The 21,844-nt window shown below is 36.5% G+C and overlaps 1 protein-coding gene across 1 annotated transcript in view; it reads left to right on the forward strand.

The window, feature by feature from the left end:
- Positions 1 to 5,402: 5,402 nt before the first annotated feature.
- Positions 5,403 to 21,844, forward strand: part of LOC140150130 (uncharacterized) — a 123,843-nt gene continuing 107,401 nt past the window's right edge. Inside the window, exons 1-17 of the mRNA XM_072172135.1 lie at positions 5,403 to 5,720; positions 7,358 to 7,436; positions 8,413 to 8,514; positions 9,160 to 9,306; positions 10,294 to 10,449; positions 11,754 to 11,885; positions 12,766 to 12,918; positions 13,287 to 13,459; positions 14,278 to 14,436; positions 14,593 to 14,676; positions 14,825 to 14,917; positions 15,196 to 15,276; positions 16,540 to 16,703; positions 17,462 to 17,624; positions 18,461 to 18,789; positions 19,736 to 19,892; positions 20,222 to 20,396. Of these exons, the coding sequence (XP_072028236.1) occupies positions 5,446 to 5,720; positions 7,358 to 7,436; positions 8,413 to 8,514; positions 9,160 to 9,306; positions 10,294 to 10,449; positions 11,754 to 11,885; positions 12,766 to 12,918; positions 13,287 to 13,459; positions 14,278 to 14,436; positions 14,593 to 14,676; positions 14,825 to 14,917; positions 15,196 to 15,276; positions 16,540 to 16,703; positions 17,462 to 17,624; positions 18,461 to 18,789; positions 19,736 to 19,892; positions 20,222 to 20,396 (2,622 nt within the window). The 5' untranslated portion in view covers positions 5,403 to 5,445. The remainder of the gene's footprint in view (positions 5,721 to 7,357; positions 7,437 to 8,412; positions 8,515 to 9,159; positions 9,307 to 10,293; positions 10,450 to 11,753; positions 11,886 to 12,765; positions 12,919 to 13,286; positions 13,460 to 14,277; positions 14,437 to 14,592; positions 14,677 to 14,824; positions 14,918 to 15,195; positions 15,277 to 16,539; positions 16,704 to 17,461; positions 17,625 to 18,460; positions 18,790 to 19,735; positions 19,893 to 20,221; positions 20,397 to 21,844) is intronic.

Here is a 21,844-nt window from a genome sequence, read left to right on the forward strand (position 1 = left end):
AACAAGTATAAAAACTATATATGACAAAGTGATAAAATATAAATTAAACATACAAAGCAAGTACAATTGACAAAATAATACGGTACGGTAACCAAAAGCAAACATTTAGGCAAAGTTCAATTCATAATTACAGTAAAGCAATCTCCTGAACGCAGCAGATCTATCGCACAACTGTGCTTCAGCTGAGAGATCGTTCCATAGATGAGCACCCCTGTACGAAAGACTGCGTTTCTTAAAGTTATTTGAAGGAAAAGGAACATCAACATTATTTGGATTACGCCGGAGATTATAATTATATTCCTTTTTCTCAAATAACATGCAAATATTATCAGGAAGTATGTTGTTTGTAATCCTGAACATGAACTCTGCCAAATGGATGTTTCTTATTTCAGCAAGTGTCAACCAGCTGAGTTGATTAAGAACTTCAGACCCTGATGTGTCCCAAGGAACATTGCAAATATATCTAGCAGCTCTTGCTTGCATTCGTTGCAACTTAATTGAATCTGTTTTGGTGCAATTTTACCCCAAATTATATCACAATAATTGAAATGTGGTGCAACAATATATAGAGTTGTATATAAGCTTGAGAGCACTCATGGGAACTAATGACTTAGCCCTCCTAATCATAGAAATACTCCTGGCAGACTTCTTCAACAAATAATCAATATGATCATGCCAATTTAAATTACTATCAATTATTACACCCAAGTGGGTGCAAGAGAAAACACCTCAAATTGAGTATTGTCGCACTGGCTTAACGTGCACAGTTTTTTTACCTATGCACGATCCTGGAACCTAGGATTGATTGCAGATATCAGAACCGGGATGGTCCCCTTCTCTTTTCGAATAGCTCTGACACTTAACGTGCACAGGGTTTGACTCTTCCTGTACACGGAACCAACGGCTTTACGTGACTTCCGAATCACGGATGAAGCACATACACTACCTATATCTGCACGTGATAAGCAGTGTATGGGGGCGAGAAGAAATTCTTCAATTAAATTCTGAAATTAATAACTGAACTGAATTGAAGGATTTCTGACCATACATGTATAGGAACTTTTTGGGAGGGAAGAGAATTTTCACCTAAGGCAAGCCCAAGGCTCGAACCCTCGTCGATCGTATCTCCCGGCAGGCAGCGCAACGCCTTAACCACTCGGCCATCTCGACCTACATAAATATGTTTTCTATACTTCACTTAGCCCAAATATATGATTTTTTATGGTGACGAGACAATCGCACATGGAATTTTAGAGAGATTTGATAGCAGTTCCATTAAAAAAGCTGCTATCATAATGAGACTAAGATCTAGAAACACCCCCGAAATGCCGTTTTGGGGAATTTTGCCAGCAGAATCTTTTTGATGAAATTCAATCTTTGACAAGATGTAACTTTTCTATGGAAAGTGCTATGACAAAAAGGTTTTCAGTTTTGTCTTTCTTTACTCCAAGGGCTTTAATTTGTAAAATGATGCAGCTTGATGGCAAATTTGAATTCACCTGGCATACCTATCTACTGGTCAGTGTAGTCCGAATAATCAGACCCAGAACAAATTATTAATTTCTGACATGATCATGTTCTGGGTTAGTACGAGGAACCCATACCATACTTAGCTCTGCTAGTACGGTATGGGAGGATCTGTATGTAGAAAGCTAGTAACGCAACGTAATTTCAATTAGAGCAATTACAAAAACATACAAGGCTCCAGAAACTTAAATATCTGCATGTTTGTCATAATATTAATTACACGGGTTGTTGTACTTCTTACCTTTAATAGAAACGTTCATGTTTGAAATTGTAATTGATACTCCATTATGAATCCAGAAAAAAAAAAGTTTTCCAGAGCACACAATTCCAATGCAACTTCAACTTTTAGTGCCTTAAATATGAAATATCACATGATCAGGTGTCACATGGTACATGTCAGCTCTGTGGCAAAGCGATGATGTCACTCTGTTTAGGCTGTTTTATGACTTCAATTTTAGTGCCGTACAGTTCCATGTACCGAATTTTTTAGATGCGTTTTTCATCTTTTTTGGTGATTGTACATACAATGCAGCATATGGTTCTTTTCATAAGGAACGCAGGATTAGTTTGATGAACAATTTAGAGTGAGTATATATGTGCAATTTACTGACAATCGATGCACTATAACTGAGATGCCTCTTCTGTGCAAACTTAAAATAGGGCAGCATCAATAACGAAAATGTCATACCGATAAATGACACGTCTGTTTTGCCCGTTTTTTTAAAGTTTGCCTTGCGAACTAGTTCTGGGTCTGAACTGTTTCCATTCGAAATCTTGATGGCAAATTGGACAAAAGAAGCACATGGTCCTACTTCACAGTTTTTTAATCCCCTCATGATGTTGTGTGAATCACTCTAGTACAACAAGTCATACCTAGAATATTTTCTCAATTTGAATTTTATCCTTTCTAGGTATGACTGCTTTTACCATAAAATTTGCATGATATGTGCGCCATGTTTTTTAGGTTCCACGATTGCCGATTACATATAGACAAGAGCAACTGGTAACCAGCGATCTAGCGAACCTGTGCAGTATCGGGCTGCTATTCAATTGCGTGGTGCATGGATAATGGGTTACGTGTATTTTCAATGTAAAATGCCTATACGGTGATCCACCCAAAATTAAAAAAAATCACCGTATAGATCCCTGTACTATCCCTCTATTGTGGACCATCCTTTTGATACTTGAGTATTTGGACAAGCGGAACAGCTTTTGACAGGCCTTTTGTCTACCTCTCTGTTTGTAAACAAACGAGGAGGTAGAAATTGTCCTCCTCTGCGAATGCGAAAGTCAGCGTAATAGTACAGCACTACTGGTCAGTGGTCACACTGCACTGCTGTCACTCATGCACTTATGCCACTTAATGCACTATCAGTATCATGACAGTGTGTGACATTATATAAAATTGATTGGCTGTGGTATAGGGTCAGGATTTAGTTCAATGGCCAAAATAACCAGTAACCCTACTATTTGATGCAATCCAACTATCACTGCATGATCTTCTGTATCAAGGATAAAGTACCAGATTTTTTGCCTTCATCTGTAAGTTTCTGATGTCCAAATTTCACATATTTGTATTTCCCTAGATTTCCCACAGTTAACTTTTGAAGCCATTAGTTTTTATTACTGTGGTCGCTACTTATAACTTTATCTGGAATTGCTTAACTGCATCACCTTTTGACCAAAGAAAATACTGTACGGTACTTTAAAAAGATTATTTTTGAGTGATTTTTAAGAGCAGTAAAAAGTCCATTCCACAACTGCTGTTTGTCAGTAAGTGGTTCGAAAACTGGTCTCACTCATTCACTCATCAGGCTGTTTCACCCACTGCTGTGTTAAGCCCTCCTCCAGCATTTTCCATCTTCTTCTGTTCCTAGCCGCTGATGCCCAAGCTGCTGTACTCATAAAGGTGGTGATGTCATCTCTCCAGCGTCTTTTTTGTCTTCTTCTTCTCCTCTTTCCAGTCCTTGGCTGCCATTCTGTAAGTCTCTTCGTCCACCTGTTATCGTCAGTTCTTGATAAATGACATGCCCATCTCCATTTTGTTTCTTTAATCTTTTGCAAGATGTCTTTGACTTGGGTTACTTTTCTGATTTCTGTATGTCTGACTCTATCACGCAATGAGAGGTGGAGCATTTTCCTTTCCATAGCCAGGACATAGCTCTCTGCTGTTACCAATTTCTGTTCCATTTCTTTTGTGTTGACCAAGTCTCTGCATTTTTGGGGCTAAAACTGGTCAGGAGTTGTTTATTTATTAAAAACCATGTGTAGAGGCTGAATCCACCAGTTCGTCAACTACTAATGCTCATGTCAGAAATTTTTTGATGAAACACTAATGTTGGGAAGGAAGTATTCCTTCACCATAGAAATATGCACAGATGCATTGCACATTTGCATTACCGGTACCTGGTATGTGCAATGTCACTGGGCAGTGCTAGTCAGTCTGCGCAACATGATGTTACCGTGTCCCTGGGTGAGTGACGTTGTATATGGCGCTTCACACAAAAATTTTAGCAGAAAATAATGCCATGACTTTGATAGTCAATAATTTATGTTCAAGTTTGAAAATTAATGTGGTGATTGCGAACCCATATTCTAATACCGTAACCACTTGGGTATAAGCCCACCCCCTAGATGGCAGATTTCACTTCAAAAATGGGGGTGGGCTTACAATGTATAACAGGGGAGGGGCTAGTACTTGAATTTAGAAATAAGAAAAATCATCCCCATTTGTATATATATGCCCAATGTACCAGTAATTTCTATCATCTATGTCAATTTGTTTAAATTCTAAGTGTGGAATGTTGAGTATCAACTGATTTTTTTTATATTTGTCTTTAAATGTGAGAGAAAAGCATTGATTTGATTTAAGAACTTGGCCAAAATTTAGTACTAGGCTTATAGCCGAGTGCACCCATGTTCCCAGAATGTCTTGAAAAATAGGGGGTGGGCTTATACCTGAAGGTGGGCTTATACCCGGGTGGTTACGGTAATTTAAAGAAAACGGAAAATGTATGCTGACATCACACTTAATCCAGCGTGCACACTACCGCTAGATCAATTATAGACCGGGTCAGATGCTGCATCAAGCATTTCGTCTCGATTGATAATGATCCCGGTATCTCATAGTATAAAAGTGTCATTGACAATATGTGCAATCGGTCCGTTGGTTGTGGCATGCAGAAAGTGGGGCGGGCAGGCATATACTCACATGGTGAAAGATGAATAATTTTCCATTCCATGATTTTAGAACACTCTTTTTAAGTCCTATGATCTACTGTAGTATGCTTCTTATTCTCAACTCAAGTCTCAATTCAGTAATCATTTTGGATCAGGTAATTTGTTTTGGTGATCCGGGAATATTCCTAGTTTGATCAGCTCGTAATCTGCAGGCCTTATAACATTGCAGATTAATCAGAGCATCACAAATTACTAATTGAAGTCCTAAACTTTGTCTACTTTTTACAAGCAAAATACAGACCTGACCGGTCAACCATATAACTATTAATGTCAGTCTACTAACAATTCCTGCTGATTACGAGCTGATCAAACTAAAGTCATTTCTTGTTTGAAGAAATATTAATTATGAATACCTGGCAGGGTTCGAATTTGTTTAAACATTTTGTGTAGCAGTTTTTGGCTAATTCATCATTAAATCAGGATACTTCCATATACTAAAGCACTATAAAAAGTGCTATACAAATGCAAAATTGGGTAGCAGTTACTTCAAAATGTGGAGCAAACTGCTATGCGATACAGCAAAATTAGAACCCTGATACCTGGTATGGCCTCGATCTATAAAGAAAATACACCTATTTTTATGCAAAATTGAATTAGAAACACACTTTTTATTTTCCTCTTGTTTTTACAGAAACAAGCAAGCTGAAACTAACAGAGTAAACTTTTTGGTTCTCCAAAATGGCTACATCAGACTCATTACTAACCCAACACAGTCCACGTAACCGGGCACCATATCCTATCCCATACAAGAATATCAACCCGCTTCTCACACCAGCATCGGAATTAAGGAGTGTGTCAACGCAACCCAGGCCACCTGCTCATGAGTGGGCCCTGGGAGTTAGAGGTAGGGTTGATCGAGATGTGGCCGAAGGATTGCGTGCTTCCACAGAGGATATAACAGACTTAGTTGAAGAGTTGTGTGGAGTGTTTATAACAGCTTTACAGAAAAACAGGTGAGTTGTTCAATGAAGATTGAAAGGAAGACACTCAAGTATATAATTTGGTTCACCTCAAGTTCGGTAGTGACGTCAATGCCTTTTCGTGCTTGCGCTGCAAGCGTGCCGACAAGCCGCCCCTGTACGTGTGCGTGTGGAGACTCATGGTGCGTTTAACTTTACGTGCGGGATTTCATTCTGCGGTGAGCAAAATACGCACCTACGTCACTACCAAACTTGAGGTGAACCAAATTATAGGTGTGTCTGAATTGTTGCATGATGCCTCCTTTTGCTAATTACCCTACCAGTATTTGGTGTTAAAACATGTTCCAGCTATGGTGACAGTTCGGGAGGTCACGCTGGACATATCCATTCACTGTCATTGGAATGGAGCAAATAAATCTCCAATCAATACAGCTTTGAATTGAACAGGGCACCTGTCTCATCAAATCAATCTATTATCCATTCCAGCTCCAGTGACACCTCATTTATTTCTCTGGACCTTTGGATGCATTGAAAAATGTATTATCATTTTACTCAAATCAATTGATAACAGGGCTGTTACTGTGCTAGTTGTCTTGCCCGGCCTCCAGTGAACAATGTCAATATGCATGAATTATAGTGTTACTGGAATTGGAACAGATAATAGCACTGCTTCGAAAGTGACTGAGGTGTCATCAAAGCCATTGGGGGGCCAGGGGGCTGGTGCCCCCCCTGCTAGTTATGGCCGTCGGTTAATGTAAGGCTGTCGGTAGACGGAAGGCATTGTTGAAAAAAAAAATGCGGTTATAACAATAGACTATTTTTTACCCAGGGTGATAGAAAAAAGGGGAGAATTGTAAAGAAAATGATGAAAAATTGTGAATTACACATGTTAGTACTGCCTATTATCCTTCTTTTTTTTTTTTTTTTTGCTTTTCACTTTTTCAAACCATGCAAAAAATGTTGGGTCAACAAATCAAAACTTCTGTCGGTAAAAAATATTTCCGTCGGTACATTTACAAGTTGTGCCCCCTCGGTTCCAAAATCCTGGCTACGCCACTGATCAAAGCTGGAACAGATAATAATTACTTCCAGGGCCTAGATTTCAACTTGGTTTGCGAGAATCAAATGCCATCATCACTGCACTTACTGTATGATACAATGAGAGAATAATTGATTCTCGCAACCGAATCTTACAAGAATCATTTCGAGAATCGATTCTCTGATTCTCGTCAAAATGTAGGCCCTGACTTCAAATGGAGAGCTCTCTCTTATTGTTATGTTAAAGTGTTAAGGTTTGGGCAACTTGATTCCACTTTTGATGTTTGAAATGGATTTTGATAAGCATACCAATATCAATTCCATTTTAACTAAAAGTGTTTTGCATGACCACTAATTTGTTGATGATTAATGAAAAAGTAATTGTATTATTTTAAATGAAAACAGTTTCAAAAAATATTTTAATTGTGGAAACATTTTGATACTATGGATAATATGGCATTGGAGTCGTGTTTAAAATTAAGCATCTAAACAATTAAATGTCATGCAGTTGATGGCAGGGAATTGTAATTGGTGTGGCACCATGAAACCAGACCAAATTCATTGCATTTTTTCTATCTTATGACAAAACACTGAAATCACTTTGTCTCTCTTATTTTTTCATTTTCTTACAGAGTATCAGACTGGTGTTATGTTAAGGATGTCTTGACTTTACTTCGTCCCTATGCCAAATATCTCAAGAATAACCAACAGGTAATAATTGGGCTATTCTATAAATAATGGGTACTCCCCCTAAAGAAAATAAAGAAAACGTGTGAGTTACAAAAGCAAAACAAATCAAAACAAAAACAGCAAAAACAATTGCGTTTTCACCAGTGGGAACTTTCCCAAGAATAACCAAACCCAAGAATAATCAAACAACATTTAGTAATAAGAATTCCAAAAAAAGTCAGCTTCTTTCAAATTTCTAAATAAAGAAGACATGGGAAATAATTTCCAACATTTTAGGCGGCATTTTACCTGTTTTCTTTAGATAATTAGAGGCACTGGCAATTCCCAATTTTTTTAATGAAACCAGAAATTAACCAAATTTGTTTTTCAATCAAATTCTAGCCTGCAAGTCCCCAAGTTGTCTTCGTTCAAAATGACTTGTCTTATGGGTACCTTAAATTTCTGGAATAGCCCAAATCATGTGTGTAATGTGTCATGAGAGATGGATTACAATAACAGTACATGTATTTTGCAAAGACCTTTTGCATCGGCCAACCGCCTCTTCTGATCAATGCATAAAAAGAAGTAGGTCTATGCAGCTTGTTCGGCAAATGAGGTTCGATGTGATGATGACGTAATTCAATTAGCCAATCAGAATCCCGCGTCAAGCAAAAGATTTTTTTTAAATACTATACACTCAGTATCAGTATAGTTCTATCACACTTTCTAAGGTAGTATTGGGTAACTGCCTTTAAATATGGAAGTGGGGTCCTTATTGGCCAATTGAATCATAGCATGAAACCTCATTCGGGGTACCTCATTCGCTAAATAATCTGTGTTGCATTGTGTGACCTAGTTCTTATCACATGATTGACATCTTGCGAACATTGACAAGTTGGAAACGTTAAGTTAATAAAAAATACCAGAAAAAGGTGACAAGTACGACAATAGAAAAACATAACAAAGCAACTTACTCAAAACTTGTTTTTTAAAATGAATTGGCTCTCTATCTCCTCAGATAACCCACTATGTTGACAGGATCTACTACCATCTTCAGCAGCACAGTGACAAGTTAGAATCACTTAATGTTATGGATGCCATCATACAAGTCTTCCCAGAGGTAATATTGTATATATATCGTCAAGAGGTGAATTCTGTCCTCTTGATCACACAAAATAAAATTGGATTTTGGTTGAAGCAAAGCCGTCAAGAAGAAGCATGTTGAATTTGATTGCCACCTGTATTACATATACTGGTATATAGCACTTGTTTCAAAAATGTTTAAGCGTTATTATGTGAAATGTATAGATGCTTGTTATTGTTGTACGCATGTTTAAATGCTATCCTCTGAATTTCTTTTATGAAATGCTACTGTATTCGACCTTGAGCTTAACAATGTCATTTGTAGCAGGGCCATTATAATACTATGTTATGAAAGTCCAAATTTTCCATGTAAAAGAATATAATTATAGTAAAAGGAACCTGATATATTTTCGAATCTATTGAAACTCAGTGCTCAGATCATGTTTTCCTATGATTTAATTAACAAGTTTAATGGCCAATTTTGTATGCTTATAAGTGCACCAAAATGGGGATGTTTAAATAGATGTAACAATTACAAAAGTCAACTATGGGTGATTGTTAGTGTGGGCGTGCTTATTGGGTCGGATACTGTACATATGTAGTCTGCTGCTGCTTATTTTTGTGTTTTGTATTGTTCAAATAATTTTGTAGCTATGCATTTCTTTTTTTCCTCATCAACCAGGATGCCATGCGTCTGCACCCCTCTGGGGGTGATGGTCGTAATTTCCGTACCCCTACCCCTCCTTTGGAACCCACCCAAAGCCTACCCTTCAGACAAAACCCTATGCTGCTACCTGATGGCAAAGATCCCTACAAGCTAGAACAACCTGTAAGTGACTGTACAAATGTCTATAATTAATGTGTAATTTATTATGCTTTTGTTTTTTTTATACTAAGTTTGCAAATGCATGTTCCCTGTGGAGTCTGGAAAGATTATGGTATTTTAAATATTGGAATAAGTTGTTGAAATATTGCTTTTGGGGTTTCCAGATAAAGATCAAAAGTCTTTTCAAAGAGAAAAAATGAGAAAGCAGTTTTTGCAAGAATAAGTATTAAAAAAAAACAGTAGGAAAAAAAGTCCATTCCAATAACAAAAGCAGAATAATTTTTGCCAATTATAACCAAATAAACTATAGTTAGTTATTTAACCTGTTAAGGAATTGTTTTTGTTGGACTTTATTTATTATGTATAAGGAGACGATATTGATGAAACAATTTTTAAAAACAAAAAAAGATGTGGATTGATCAGTATTTTGAAAGTTCAAATAATATTTTAATAACAAAGCGAATAATAATAATAATAATTTGTTGACAGATTCTTTTATATACCACATACATAAATTCTTGTTGTTTGATTGGTTAAAACTGCATCACATGGAATGAAATATTTAAACTATTCTTGAGTTGAAAGGTTGTTCCCATGGTAGCGGGAAATAGTAGTACTTTTCCACAGGCAAGTAGTAATATTTCCCGCTGTCATGGCAACAAACCTATAACGCTGGGCATATACACACCGACTCAATTGTGGCTTGTGTGTGATATTTCCAAAAATAGTGGTCCGCTTTTGTAAATATTTTATTTTAAAAATCTATGTTTGTGGTATAAAACAAATACTGACTGCCTTTAGTCGGTGAATGATCAAAACTATTACTCCTTGTGATCTCAAAACCTTACTATTTTCCCTTGGCCTTGCTTTGGGAACTTAAAATAGTACAGTTTTGAGATCACTCGGAGCAACAGTTTTGACCATTCACTTCTTGGACAGTCAATAGTTGTGATTTTGTTTGATAAGGTTTGATTTATTTCTTGTATAAAGGGAGAAGATGCCAGGTTGAAACCCAAAGGGTTGTGTATGGGAGACTTGAAACAAGCATTACCAACTGTAGTCTTGGAAACAACAAAGAGAGAGGCTGTGTGGAGTGAAGGGCTTGGTCTCACTGCTGCTGCACTTTCCATGGACCTACCTTCAAAGGTGAGATATAGGTGCATAATGAAACTAACATCTGAAGAAGGAAAGCAAAGGAAATGTGGTGTAAAGTGGTATTTGAAGCAGCAATTGAGTCCCCATCTGGGTCATATACTTTGCTGTAATGATCAACTGGTCAATTGAATTTTAGAGACAGGGAAATATATAACTAAAGCTGTGAAGAAGAAGAGGAGACCTTTAATGTAATGTATAGTCTAAGTTAATCAAATGTATAGTCTAAGTTAATCAAATGTATAGTCTAAGTTAATCAAATGTATAGTCTAAGTTAATCAAATGTATAGTCTAAGTTAATCAAATGTATAGTCTAAGTTAATCAAATGTATAGTCTAAGTTAATCAAATGTATAGTCTAAGTTAATCAAATGTATAGTCTAAGTTAATCAAATGTATAGTCTGACTTAATCAAATGTATAGTCTAAGTTAATCAAATGTATAGTCTAAGTTAATCAAATGTATAGTCTGACTTAATCAAATGTATAGTCTAAGTTAATCAAATGTATAGTCTGACTTAATCAAATGTATAGTCTAAGTTAATCAAATGTATAGTCTAAGTTAATCAAATGTATAGTCTAAGTTAATCAAATGTATAGTCTAAGTTAATCAAATGTATAGTCTAAGTTAATCAAATGTATAGTCTAAGTTAATCAAATGTATAGTCTAAGTTAATCAAATGTATAGTCTAAGTTAATCAAATGTATAGTCGTAAGTTAATCAAATGTATAGTCTGACTTAATCAAATGTATAGTCTAAGTTAATCAAATGTATAGTCTAAGTTAATCAAATGTATAGTCTAAGTTAATCAAATGTATAGTCTAAGTTAATCAAATGTATAGTCTAAGTTAATCAAATGTATAGTCTAAGTTAATCAAATGTATAGTCGTAAGTTAATCAAATGTATAGTCTGACTTAATCAAATGTATAGTCTAAGTTAATCAAATGTATAGTCTAAGTTAATCAAATGTATAGTCTAAGTTAATCAAATGTATAGTCTAAGTTAATCAAATGTATAGTCTAAGTTAATCAAATGTATAGTCTAAGTTAATCAAATGTATAGTCGTAAGTTAATCAAATGTATAGTCTGACTTAATCAAATGTATAGTCTAAGTTAATCAAATGTATAGTCTAAGTTAATCAAATGTATAGTCTAAGTTAATCAAATGTATAGTCTGACTTAATCAAATGTATAGTCTAAGTTAATCAAATGTATAGTCTGACTTAATCAAATGTATAGTCTAAGTTAATCAAATGTATAGTCTAAGTTCTTAACCCTGTATACCTGTTTTTTTACAGCCTAAGCCAGCTGTTGAAGATGATGATGTCTCCAGTCGCAGCAGAGCGCCCTCAATAGTGGCACCATCATGGACAAAAGAAGCTGTGTTCATGAATGAGGATCAGTATACCATCAGTGAAAATGATGCGGATGTAAGTAATCTGAATTATTTGTATGATATGTTTGAATTTGAAATGTGGCCTCATTAAAAAAAGTACCTCATTAAAAAAAGTAGTAACTAGTCACATTTAATAAGAAAAACAAGTTGCCCCAATTCATTCCTGTTATAATAATATTGCTACACATACATCTAGGGAGTCAGGGTATTGTCACTCAAATAGTAACACGACATGCATGTGTGTGTTCACAACTTTTAATATGGGAGTCATTTGGGGGCAAAGTTGTGTGAAAAATATATGGGCTTTCAGTGGAAAACGGTAAAAATTTTGTGTCTTTTTTGCAGGCAGATGCTAACAAATTAGGTCCTTGGATGTAAGATCCGAAAAATGGGGTCTTTTGGGGGAATATGATAAAAAATTGGGATCTTTTGAGGGAAGATCCTAAAAGTGGTTCTTTGGGGGAAGATGTTTGACAGTGGAACTTTTTTCCACAAAAAGGGTCTTGGGAGCTAAAATTGGCAGGGGGGAGGGACAAGAAAAAATATGGGCACTTTGGGGGAAGGGGGTCTTTGGGGACACAAACGTACCTATACACATGCCAGCTCATGACCTTGGATAATAATTTGGTATGTATACATCCCCCAACAGAGGACTTAACTTTTACTAGATCTGTGTGCAGACACGCCTGATTTAACTGCTGCAAACTTTGGACATTTTATAGTACCACCAATTCCCCAATGCATTTTACACTACTGGCAATTCATTGCAGATACAAAGAGAGCAATGATATCCCCGATTGCATGTGTGTTCATGTGTGACACTGGTAACGCATACCCACACCCTGCCCCACACACACTGTACATAAGGAAGAATTCCCTCTATAAGCATCTTTTCTTGGTTCTTCTTCTTGTAGGAGTACAAACCACTAGCTCCAATGACAGGCAAGCAAGCAGTTGAACTATTTGGTCAGGGGCGTCATTTAGGCAAAGCTACATTTGTATATCTCAACAGGACTCCAAACAGGCATTACAGGCCATATGATCTGACTGTGGTACCTAAGCATAAGGTAAGGATAGGATAGATTTGAAATAAATTTTAATCTGTTCCTACTCCAGTGCCACCTCATGCATATTTTCCTTTGCAGGACTAGTGTTCACTGGAGGGCATGAACACTAGTAATACAACCCTGTTATATTTATTTTCAAGAGTAAAATGCTAATACCTATTTCAATACATCTAAAGACAGTGACGACGCTCATCCATGGTAAGAGCAAAATGATAAGATGTTTTACATGTCATTAACATCATTCATAATCATCACTTTTTGATATGTAACACTTTTTCATCATAAACTATTATAAAACATATAAAAATAAATTGTATGTTTTCTTTTCCCCTCTGAAATACTTTCCTGTGATATTTTTTCTATTGCAGGCAAACCCTAATGAACACTGGATTGTGTCATGCTTCGGCATCATGCACAAAATTGCCGGTAAACCAACACAAAGCAAGGCATTATATGATTGGCACAGAGAGGCAGTCTTATGGGCTGCTATAACAAAGATACCCTTCTACAAGTATTATCTAGTGAAGAAAGCATTCATCAGGTTTGTGGCCTATAATATTTGATACACAGACATTTTGCAGCAAAATAAGACTTATTTTGACATTCTTAACTCTGTACATGTGGGTGTTGACAAGGTTCAATTTTTTTTAAATTGAAAAATTTTGGAATTGTTAATTTTCATGACCATATTTGGAATCAGCATGAAAAATGCATTATAATGAGTACAAACAAGTCCAGTATTGGTTCGGAGGTTCTTATGGTAGTTCTTGATATTTTGAAAAAATATCTCAAAACGTAGACTTTTATGTTGAAGCGTATGGCCAGCATGCAGAGTATCGAATGAAAACCAGACCTGGGGGCTTTTCACACTAAAAGTTTCATGGGCTTCCAGGTGTCCTTTTGCCATGAGGTGGTGTGTTTAGAGAGCTAACTTCTAGGAGGCTATTCCTCAGGCAGATAAAAAATTTGCCTGAGTGATTCCTTACACAGATCTGATTGATTCCTTACACAGTTGATATTAAGAGGCTTGGTGTTGGTCATGCCATGTATGATCATTGTGTTTGTAAACATGACATGTCCATTTAATATCTAGCATAATCTTGTAGCAGGAGATAGCTTTATAGTAATCTGGAATTTGTTATTATGCGGGAATTGCAACCATATGATGTATTGACAAAAGCTCATTCAAAACTGAATTGTCTGTCTTACTTTTATCTTTTTGTGGAAAGTTGATTAAGGAATGACCATTTTCTGGCCTCTCGGTCATCACCGCCCCACTCCGCTACCCCACTGCAGAAATAAAGATATACTTATACTTATATCAAGTATTAATCTATCACACTGCCTTCTCTTTTGTAGGTGGAGAGCTAATCACAAATTCAATGAATACGCAATGATACGTGAGAAAGTCAGTGTGAGCCTACTGCTAGCTGTACCAAGCTTTGGAGCTGCCATGCTACAGATATCTAAGCTACTCCAAGAACTCATCACAGTACGCATGCTGCCATTAGAGCTAGAGTAAGTGTATATGATCTTCAGAAGCAAACCTTTAAGTATTGTGAATAAATATTACATGCAGTGCAAGTAAGTACCATTCATGTGTGTCTACAGCCCCAACAGTTATGCTATGAAAAATATTGCACTGTTGTTACTTTCCTTCTTTTACCTTTACAGCCATTGCTACACATTAGCAGAGTTTGAGCATGCTGCACAAAATAAAAGAAAATATGGAGAAAATATCCTGGGAAAATTCTTCAGGTAACTATTTTTCAATTTTTTTTAAATTATTATAACAAGTAACTATAGACTTTGTAAAATATGTACAATGCTTGAATTGTTTTTGCATTGAAATCTGTATGCTACCTGTCCATATGTGACATTAATTGGTCTCGATCTATATTCACAGCTACTGCAAACTCATTGTGGAGAAAACCTGTGAGGATTCTTTTGAGACATTGAAATTCTGTGAAGCACAAGCCAAGAAAGACAAAGCTCTCTTGTAAGTCAATATTTGTTTTATTTAATTTGTAAGATTTCTGTTATTATGTTATAGTATTCTTTTTTTGTCTGCAATTTTGACACAAATTATTGCACAAATGCCCCAAAAGCTAACAATTTATCACAGAGTGTGACTGCAGTGCATTTCAAACAAGAGGTTTGTAACGTTTTATCCAAATTTGTCTGTTGGGACACATAATGTTGCCGGGGCCAGTGATGGGAAAATATTGATAATGCTAAATTTTATTGACATAGTACATTTTCTTATTTTCATATCAGTTCCAAGGAATCATTGTATGTCCAGAGACAGAAGAAAGAGCAGAGGGAACAGAACTTGAAGAAAGCACAAGAAGAAACCAGGTAAGCATGAAGCAAGCATCTAGACCAGCAGACACACCCAAAGAAAGTGTCTCCTATAGTTTGATCAGCTTGTAATCGGCGGGACCATTGTTAGGCTTTTACAACTACGCCGAAAAGTAGACCCACAATAAGAGTGATATAGTTGACATGTCTGGTCTGCAATTTTTGTGTTAAAGAAAATAGACAAAAGTATAGGACTTCAGTTAATAATTTGTGATGCTTCTTGCAAGATGTCACCAGACAATTCTTGAAATAAAATGTATTGATATCAATTAATATGTGATGTTACAAAGGCCTGCCGATTACAAGCTGATCAATGTATAGTCCTTTGATTTGTTACTGAGCCAGGAGACACGTTTGTAAGTTTAAAGTAAGTTGATGGCACTTGCGATACAGAGGGTTGCATGCTCAAACCGCCAGGGAAGCTATTATGTTGTATACTTAGACAAGGCCTTTAACCTCTATTGTCTCCATCCACCTAGCTGTATAAATATGATGCATATGTAGCACTGGAAAGGTAAACAAAACTTGTTGTGTGGGAGGAGTGGTAAACTGCTACAACAATTTAATATCCAGGGAGCAGACTTTACTTTACCAAATGAGAGTGCATGTTTAAAGTAATACAATGAACTAAAAAAAACCTACCTGTAATTAAGGAAGGTTTAAGGAAGGTTTTATTTCAAACTCTAATGGTGACCCGCAGGTCAAATTGCTAGAATTGTACATTAAACACAACTAAACAGACACAATGCAATTTGCAGGCAGCAGCTTAATCAGTACCAATATTGCAACGTTGAAACAAACAACTATACAAACATCCAATCCAACCCAACCCCATCCCCCAGTAGGCAATGAGGATAAAGTGCCTTGCCCAAGGACACAACACTTTGGCACGAGCGGGGCTCGAACTCGCAACCTATGGATTATGAGTCGGGCGTGTTATCCACTAAGCCACACATGCTCCCACAAATTATCAACACTGCCAATCATAGGCCTATTTAAAAGTTCACCCATAGTCTACTTAACTTACATTATCCTCAGTAACCTCACATGGTATGTTTTTGCATTATATTTCTTTGTTTTTGATTTGCTCCTTTTATGAATTATGCTATATAACTTAATTGGAAAAAGCCTGTTATAAATGTCGAATTATATAGTATACATAATCAAACTGCAGTATAGCTGTTGAAATTATATTATGTATACGCAACTTGTGCTGTGGTGAAAGCCAATCCAACAATCTGAATTGTGTTCTACTTACAGACGTCTTGGAAACTTGGTGCAGTTGGTTGACAAGATGCTACAGTGTCATCTCCTGAAGGTCACTCGGACTAACATCACTAGCTTTGTCAAGGACACCATGTCAGAGGGAATAACACCTCAGAGGGATGCATTATTCGTTGTTAAGCTTATCTTTAGCCCAAAAAGTGAGTTAGCAAAGTTGATAGTGGTAAATGTGTTTGGGGATTGCTACAATCGGAGCCAGAGATAAAAATGCAAGTTTGCGCCTAACGTCATTTGTGAATCAAACTCGGGAACAATTTGTTAACAATTTGTTATGATGATTGAAATTTTTGAATGTAGCAGTAAAACAGAGTACCCTATGGTTAGTTTTGCACATTCAAGCATACAAACCATCTCAATAGTTAGGTCTTAGTAATAGGAAACTTTCTTTCCTGAAGGCACCATGTCAACAATATCTAAAAATATTGCTTTTTTCCTTGCAAATGTACTGTTATGTTTCACCATTTCTCCTGTGAAGGCACCATATGAATCAACCTTCCTCTTATGCGCTACTAACCAATCATTTAATCTGTTTCTATTTTAAAAAGTTTGTAACCCTGATTCCCTGCACTCTATGTACTTTCCGATACCCTTGCTTGTCCTAAATTTGACAAATTAGGGCAATGTTTTCAGATAAAAAACATGATTTGCAAAACACACAAAATAAGTTTTTTTTTTAAATCATAGATATTCAGTTTCTATGGAACTCTGAAAACATAAGTAAAAAGCTTAGAATTGTATTTGTCTGAAAGTACAGGAATCCTTGATGTTAGTGAGGATCAAACATATTTGCTATCCTCATATTATGCGGAAACATGTTAGCATAGCAGTTCTGTGCTATCATTCATACCTTTGTAGAGTCTGTTTTTCATACAAATTTGGATACTGTTTTCCTTTTCAGGCACATTGACACTATTTCCATCCAAAGACCAGTTCAGCGGCACCTTGTTAAGTATACTGAGAGATATTCCTACATTGATCAGTGAAATGGCGCAACCTATGGAGCACATTGCTAAGGGATGGTTGGGACAAGAAGAAGAAGAACAGAAACAAGACAACGGCAGGTGAGTACACTCAAGTCATGATTCCAGAAAATTACAGCTATATTTTTTTTCAAATTTAAATATTTGTGATGCGATCAAGCAAAATCAGTCGGAATTCGGAAATATTAAATTTTCAGTTTCTTATAGAATAGTAAAAAGAATTTACAAAGCTGCATTTTGCAGAAAATCCCATTGAAATTAAACAACCAGTTCCAAAGATATGAAGAATTATATAGAGTTTCCAAAACAACAGGAAACAAAAGGAAATATTTCCTTTGTTTGGCTGTATCTCAAAATCAATATTTCCGAGTTCCGACTGATTTTGTTTGATCGCATCACATTTAAGAAAGTACTATTTTTTGGGGGGCAAGTGGAAAATTAGAATTTTGAAATTAGCCTTAATTTTGGTTGCTGATGAAAAAAACCGCAATGATTTATAGTGCGCTACGCACAGGCACAACGCCTAGACGTTGATCCACAAACCTCAGCACACTTTACAGGTTATTGCTGACCACTCCATAAACCATTTAACAACAACTCAGGGACTTTGCAGCTTCAAGAGCGCACACCCTAGACATTCCACAAATAACCTTCACAGCCAGGATCAGCTCCCCGAGTTGCCAAAGAGAGATGTTTTTAGTAGCACTTGTGCCTAAAAAGTAATTCAATATTCAAGCTGTTCATGGATCATGTACAATGTGCATTCATTTCAGACAATTTCAAAATTATACGGGTGGATACTCTTATGTAGTGGTAGATAAAATAATGAAAGAGTTGTTGCTCGTTGGTTAAGATCCATTCCCAAGAGGTCGTCAAGCCACTCAAGCTAACTTTTATGTCTGTTTTTTCCCAACAAGGTTATCACAAGCCGATTATTCCAGAACACAGTCATCGCTATCAGACCGTACAGCTTTATCGTCATTGTCCAAAGCACACGCAGCAGACGACGCAACAAGCACCATGCCTCCTGAATCACGTTTCACCATGGCGACCAGGTCTATGCCTCCTGAATCTCGTGTTACTATGGCAACTAGGTCTATAGCTGGGTGGACAAGTTTAGGAGCGGGATTGAGTCGAGAAAATGAAGTGATTGTGGAGGATGCGGGGAAAGAAGACACTGAAGCAGAAGAGGGTGCCAATGTGCAAGAATTAGAGGATCTCTCAGAACCAATGCTTCCAGAAAAAGGTAACAATTCACTTTATTTCTGTCTTTCAATGTGTAGCCTGGTGTGTTTTATCTCAATGGGCTACAGTATTCAACTCATGGGCTTGAAATAATGCCTGTAGCTTATTTTCACCCTATATAGAGGTTAAGCGTGAAATTATTGATTGGCTCCAAACAAAGGATTTGAACCGGTGTCCTTCACCATAAATCATGGCGCAGTGCAGTCCATTCAATCAAATGTTGTCATCAACCTATTTGATCGTATTGCATTTGTTATGTGTGTGAGACGAACTGTTGCGGTAGATTGCAATCTGATTGCAATCATACCTTTGTTGTATGCATTTGAGTAGTCCGCCATATTTACGGTATGATACGTCATATGCACAACCTCTATAACAACTATCATCATTGTCCAGTGACCAAGTGCAGAAATCCTTATACTTAGCATTCATGATTACATAGAAGTAATAAGCTTCCACAATGCCAATTTTCTTATGTTTTTTTTATTGTTTTGATGCTCCCTATTTTGATGTATCCTTGTTGTAAGCTATTCATGAGCTAGACTAGTGTAAAGACTCCATTGAGTAATTTGCTGTCGTAGTGCACGTTAGAATAATTATGACCGTTGCTAGGTCAACTAGATCACACTTTCTTTGTTACGAACCACTGATCGAAATGATTACAACACAAAGCCTATGGCATATCAAAATTTGGAACAGGTGTATGACCCCAGGCTTGTTGCAGTAACCAATGGTTACTAACATGTACTACGACAGCGAATAAATAAGCAGCTTATGGAATAAAGCTGTATAATCCTTAAATAGGTTAATTCTGCGCAGTTTTACATGAATGATAAACCCCCATTTTTGCCAATATCTCAATTTTGCATTGGCTTCCTTTGGCTTCCTTTGCAATTTTGTGTGTAATAATAATTCAAAGTCCTTTCTTGTCTTTTTTCTTTTTGTAGCTAAACGAAGTAAAACAGCAGATAATCTAGGAGTAGCTACCCCTGATCTGTGTGTTAAGAGTGATTTCAATTCCGACTTGACCGTCAGAGGTAGAGGATTAATGGGACAAGTCAATCCATTGGAGAGTGCTAATCTATTGGAAAGACTTTCTGCAGAGTAAGTACATGAGTGTTTGTTATGAGTCATGGATTCAGCCCATTTTAGGGCCATTCTGGTCATGTTCACATTGTTTTTCAGGCTTATAAAGGCTTTTTGTCAAAAGTGGACTTTTATCCCTGGGTTTTAAGAGTATAACTATTTTTTTTTTACTAGATTTGGGCAGAATTTTGACCCATCAAATCATATGTAACATATTCAGTACTGTTGTGGTCTATTGCTGGCTGGAGAGGCCTGTTGATGGGCTATACTGATTAATACTAAATAAGTTTCTATTATAATCAGTGTTACTGTTATAATATCCATGTATTTCTTTATTTCATCTACAGTGAGGTAGTAACTGAAGCCTTGACACAATACCAACATCTGATGGAAAGTGCAATGAAGGATATAGATAAGTTCTGTGAGGAGCAAGCATGGCTTACTGAAATACATAGATTCACAAGGACATGGGATCCAAGAGCTGTTAGTGACTGGAAGAGAGCACAAGCTTATACCATAGAGGTAAGTTGATGAAGTTCTGAGAGGAGTAGACATGACATAGATCCGCAAAGACATGGAAGAGAACACAAGCTTACAGTCTTAAGTTGCTTGGTAGGATTTAATTTAAAGATGGCTGACCTGATCGACAGCCTCTTCCTCACTTTTCCCTATCAAAATGGAGATTTTGGCATAAGAAGAAAGCTCATATTTTTTTGGTAGCCCCTGTGAAATTTTAGGCTTAAAATATATTCCGTTTAGATGCTATGAATGAAAAAGTGATAGCCTCATCCCCAATTGTAGTATACCACACATACCATTCTATGGGCCATTGTGAAACACGTTTTTACTTCTAATATCCAAACGGCGAGTGCAATTTACCTCAGAACTTGGGAATTGGATTATTTTGGTACACTAGGCCTCAATGTGAGTTACCAAACACAATACAAATAAATCTGACCACCTACCTTTAAAGGGCAGGTCTATAGCAAAAACAACATCATATCATTGGCAAGCTAATATTATGAGGACAATGAAAATGACTCCTTTTTTGAGAAAATAAGACGTTTAAAATTAATATTCCGCAAAAACCAACTTAAGCGGTGAGTTCCTTCGAACGAGACAGATTTGGCCTAGAAAACCGGTGACGTCATGAAATGAGATGTGCCCGCTGTGAGAAAAAGGGACTATAAACGCTACAGAATGGACAGAACCTATACTGTTGCTGTTCATAGCAAAAAATTCCAAATTAAGTATTACAAATTTCATGGTTTTTAAACATATGGATAAAATCAGCCGCTTCTTTTTTATATATTAGACAATTGTGATATTACAATTCATATGTATATCAATATCATGAGAAATATTAGGCCTAAAAATGAATACATAATTTGAGCTTAGAATTTCATCTGAGACTAGCATATAAACCGTGTTAGTCCACAAACTCATGCATCTGATTTCCCTGTATATTGCAATGCTATAGTTTCAGTTGGATGAAATATTACAAAGCAAACGAATAGTAACAATTACTGTGTGAGCTTTGTTCCCGAAAGAGAACAATAGCGTGCATATTATTATGCAGCATTGTTATGGTAAGTGATAGTACAACTCATTGTTGCTAATGTCAAACTTGTCAAAGTGGTTGTGATTGTATGATGAGAGCACGATAAAGTGTCCGCTTCATTTACCTACGTCATCAGTCAAACGGGGGGAGAACATGTACGCTTCAAACGGGGGAAGAACACATACGAGGCTGAACTTTACCCACAACATTTCTCCTTTTTCAGGAGAAATACGCACACAAAAAAATAGCAACAAGTGTCAACTTGTAATGTAATAATTATTCTCTTCGAATAGAGATAAACTTATTTTTGCTATAGACCTGCCCTTTAAGATGGGTATTAACAATGTTTCCAGTTAACCTTTCTGTTTACAGGCTTGTCTTGTGATACTTCCAGATCATGCAGTATTCT

Source organism: Amphiura filiformis, chromosome 4 (assembly GCF_039555335.1).
Source record: "Amphiura filiformis chromosome 4, Afil_fr2py, whole genome shotgun sequence".
Lineage (NCBI taxonomy): Eukaryota > Metazoa > Echinodermata > Ophiuroidea > Amphilepidida > Amphiuridae > Amphiura > Amphiura filiformis.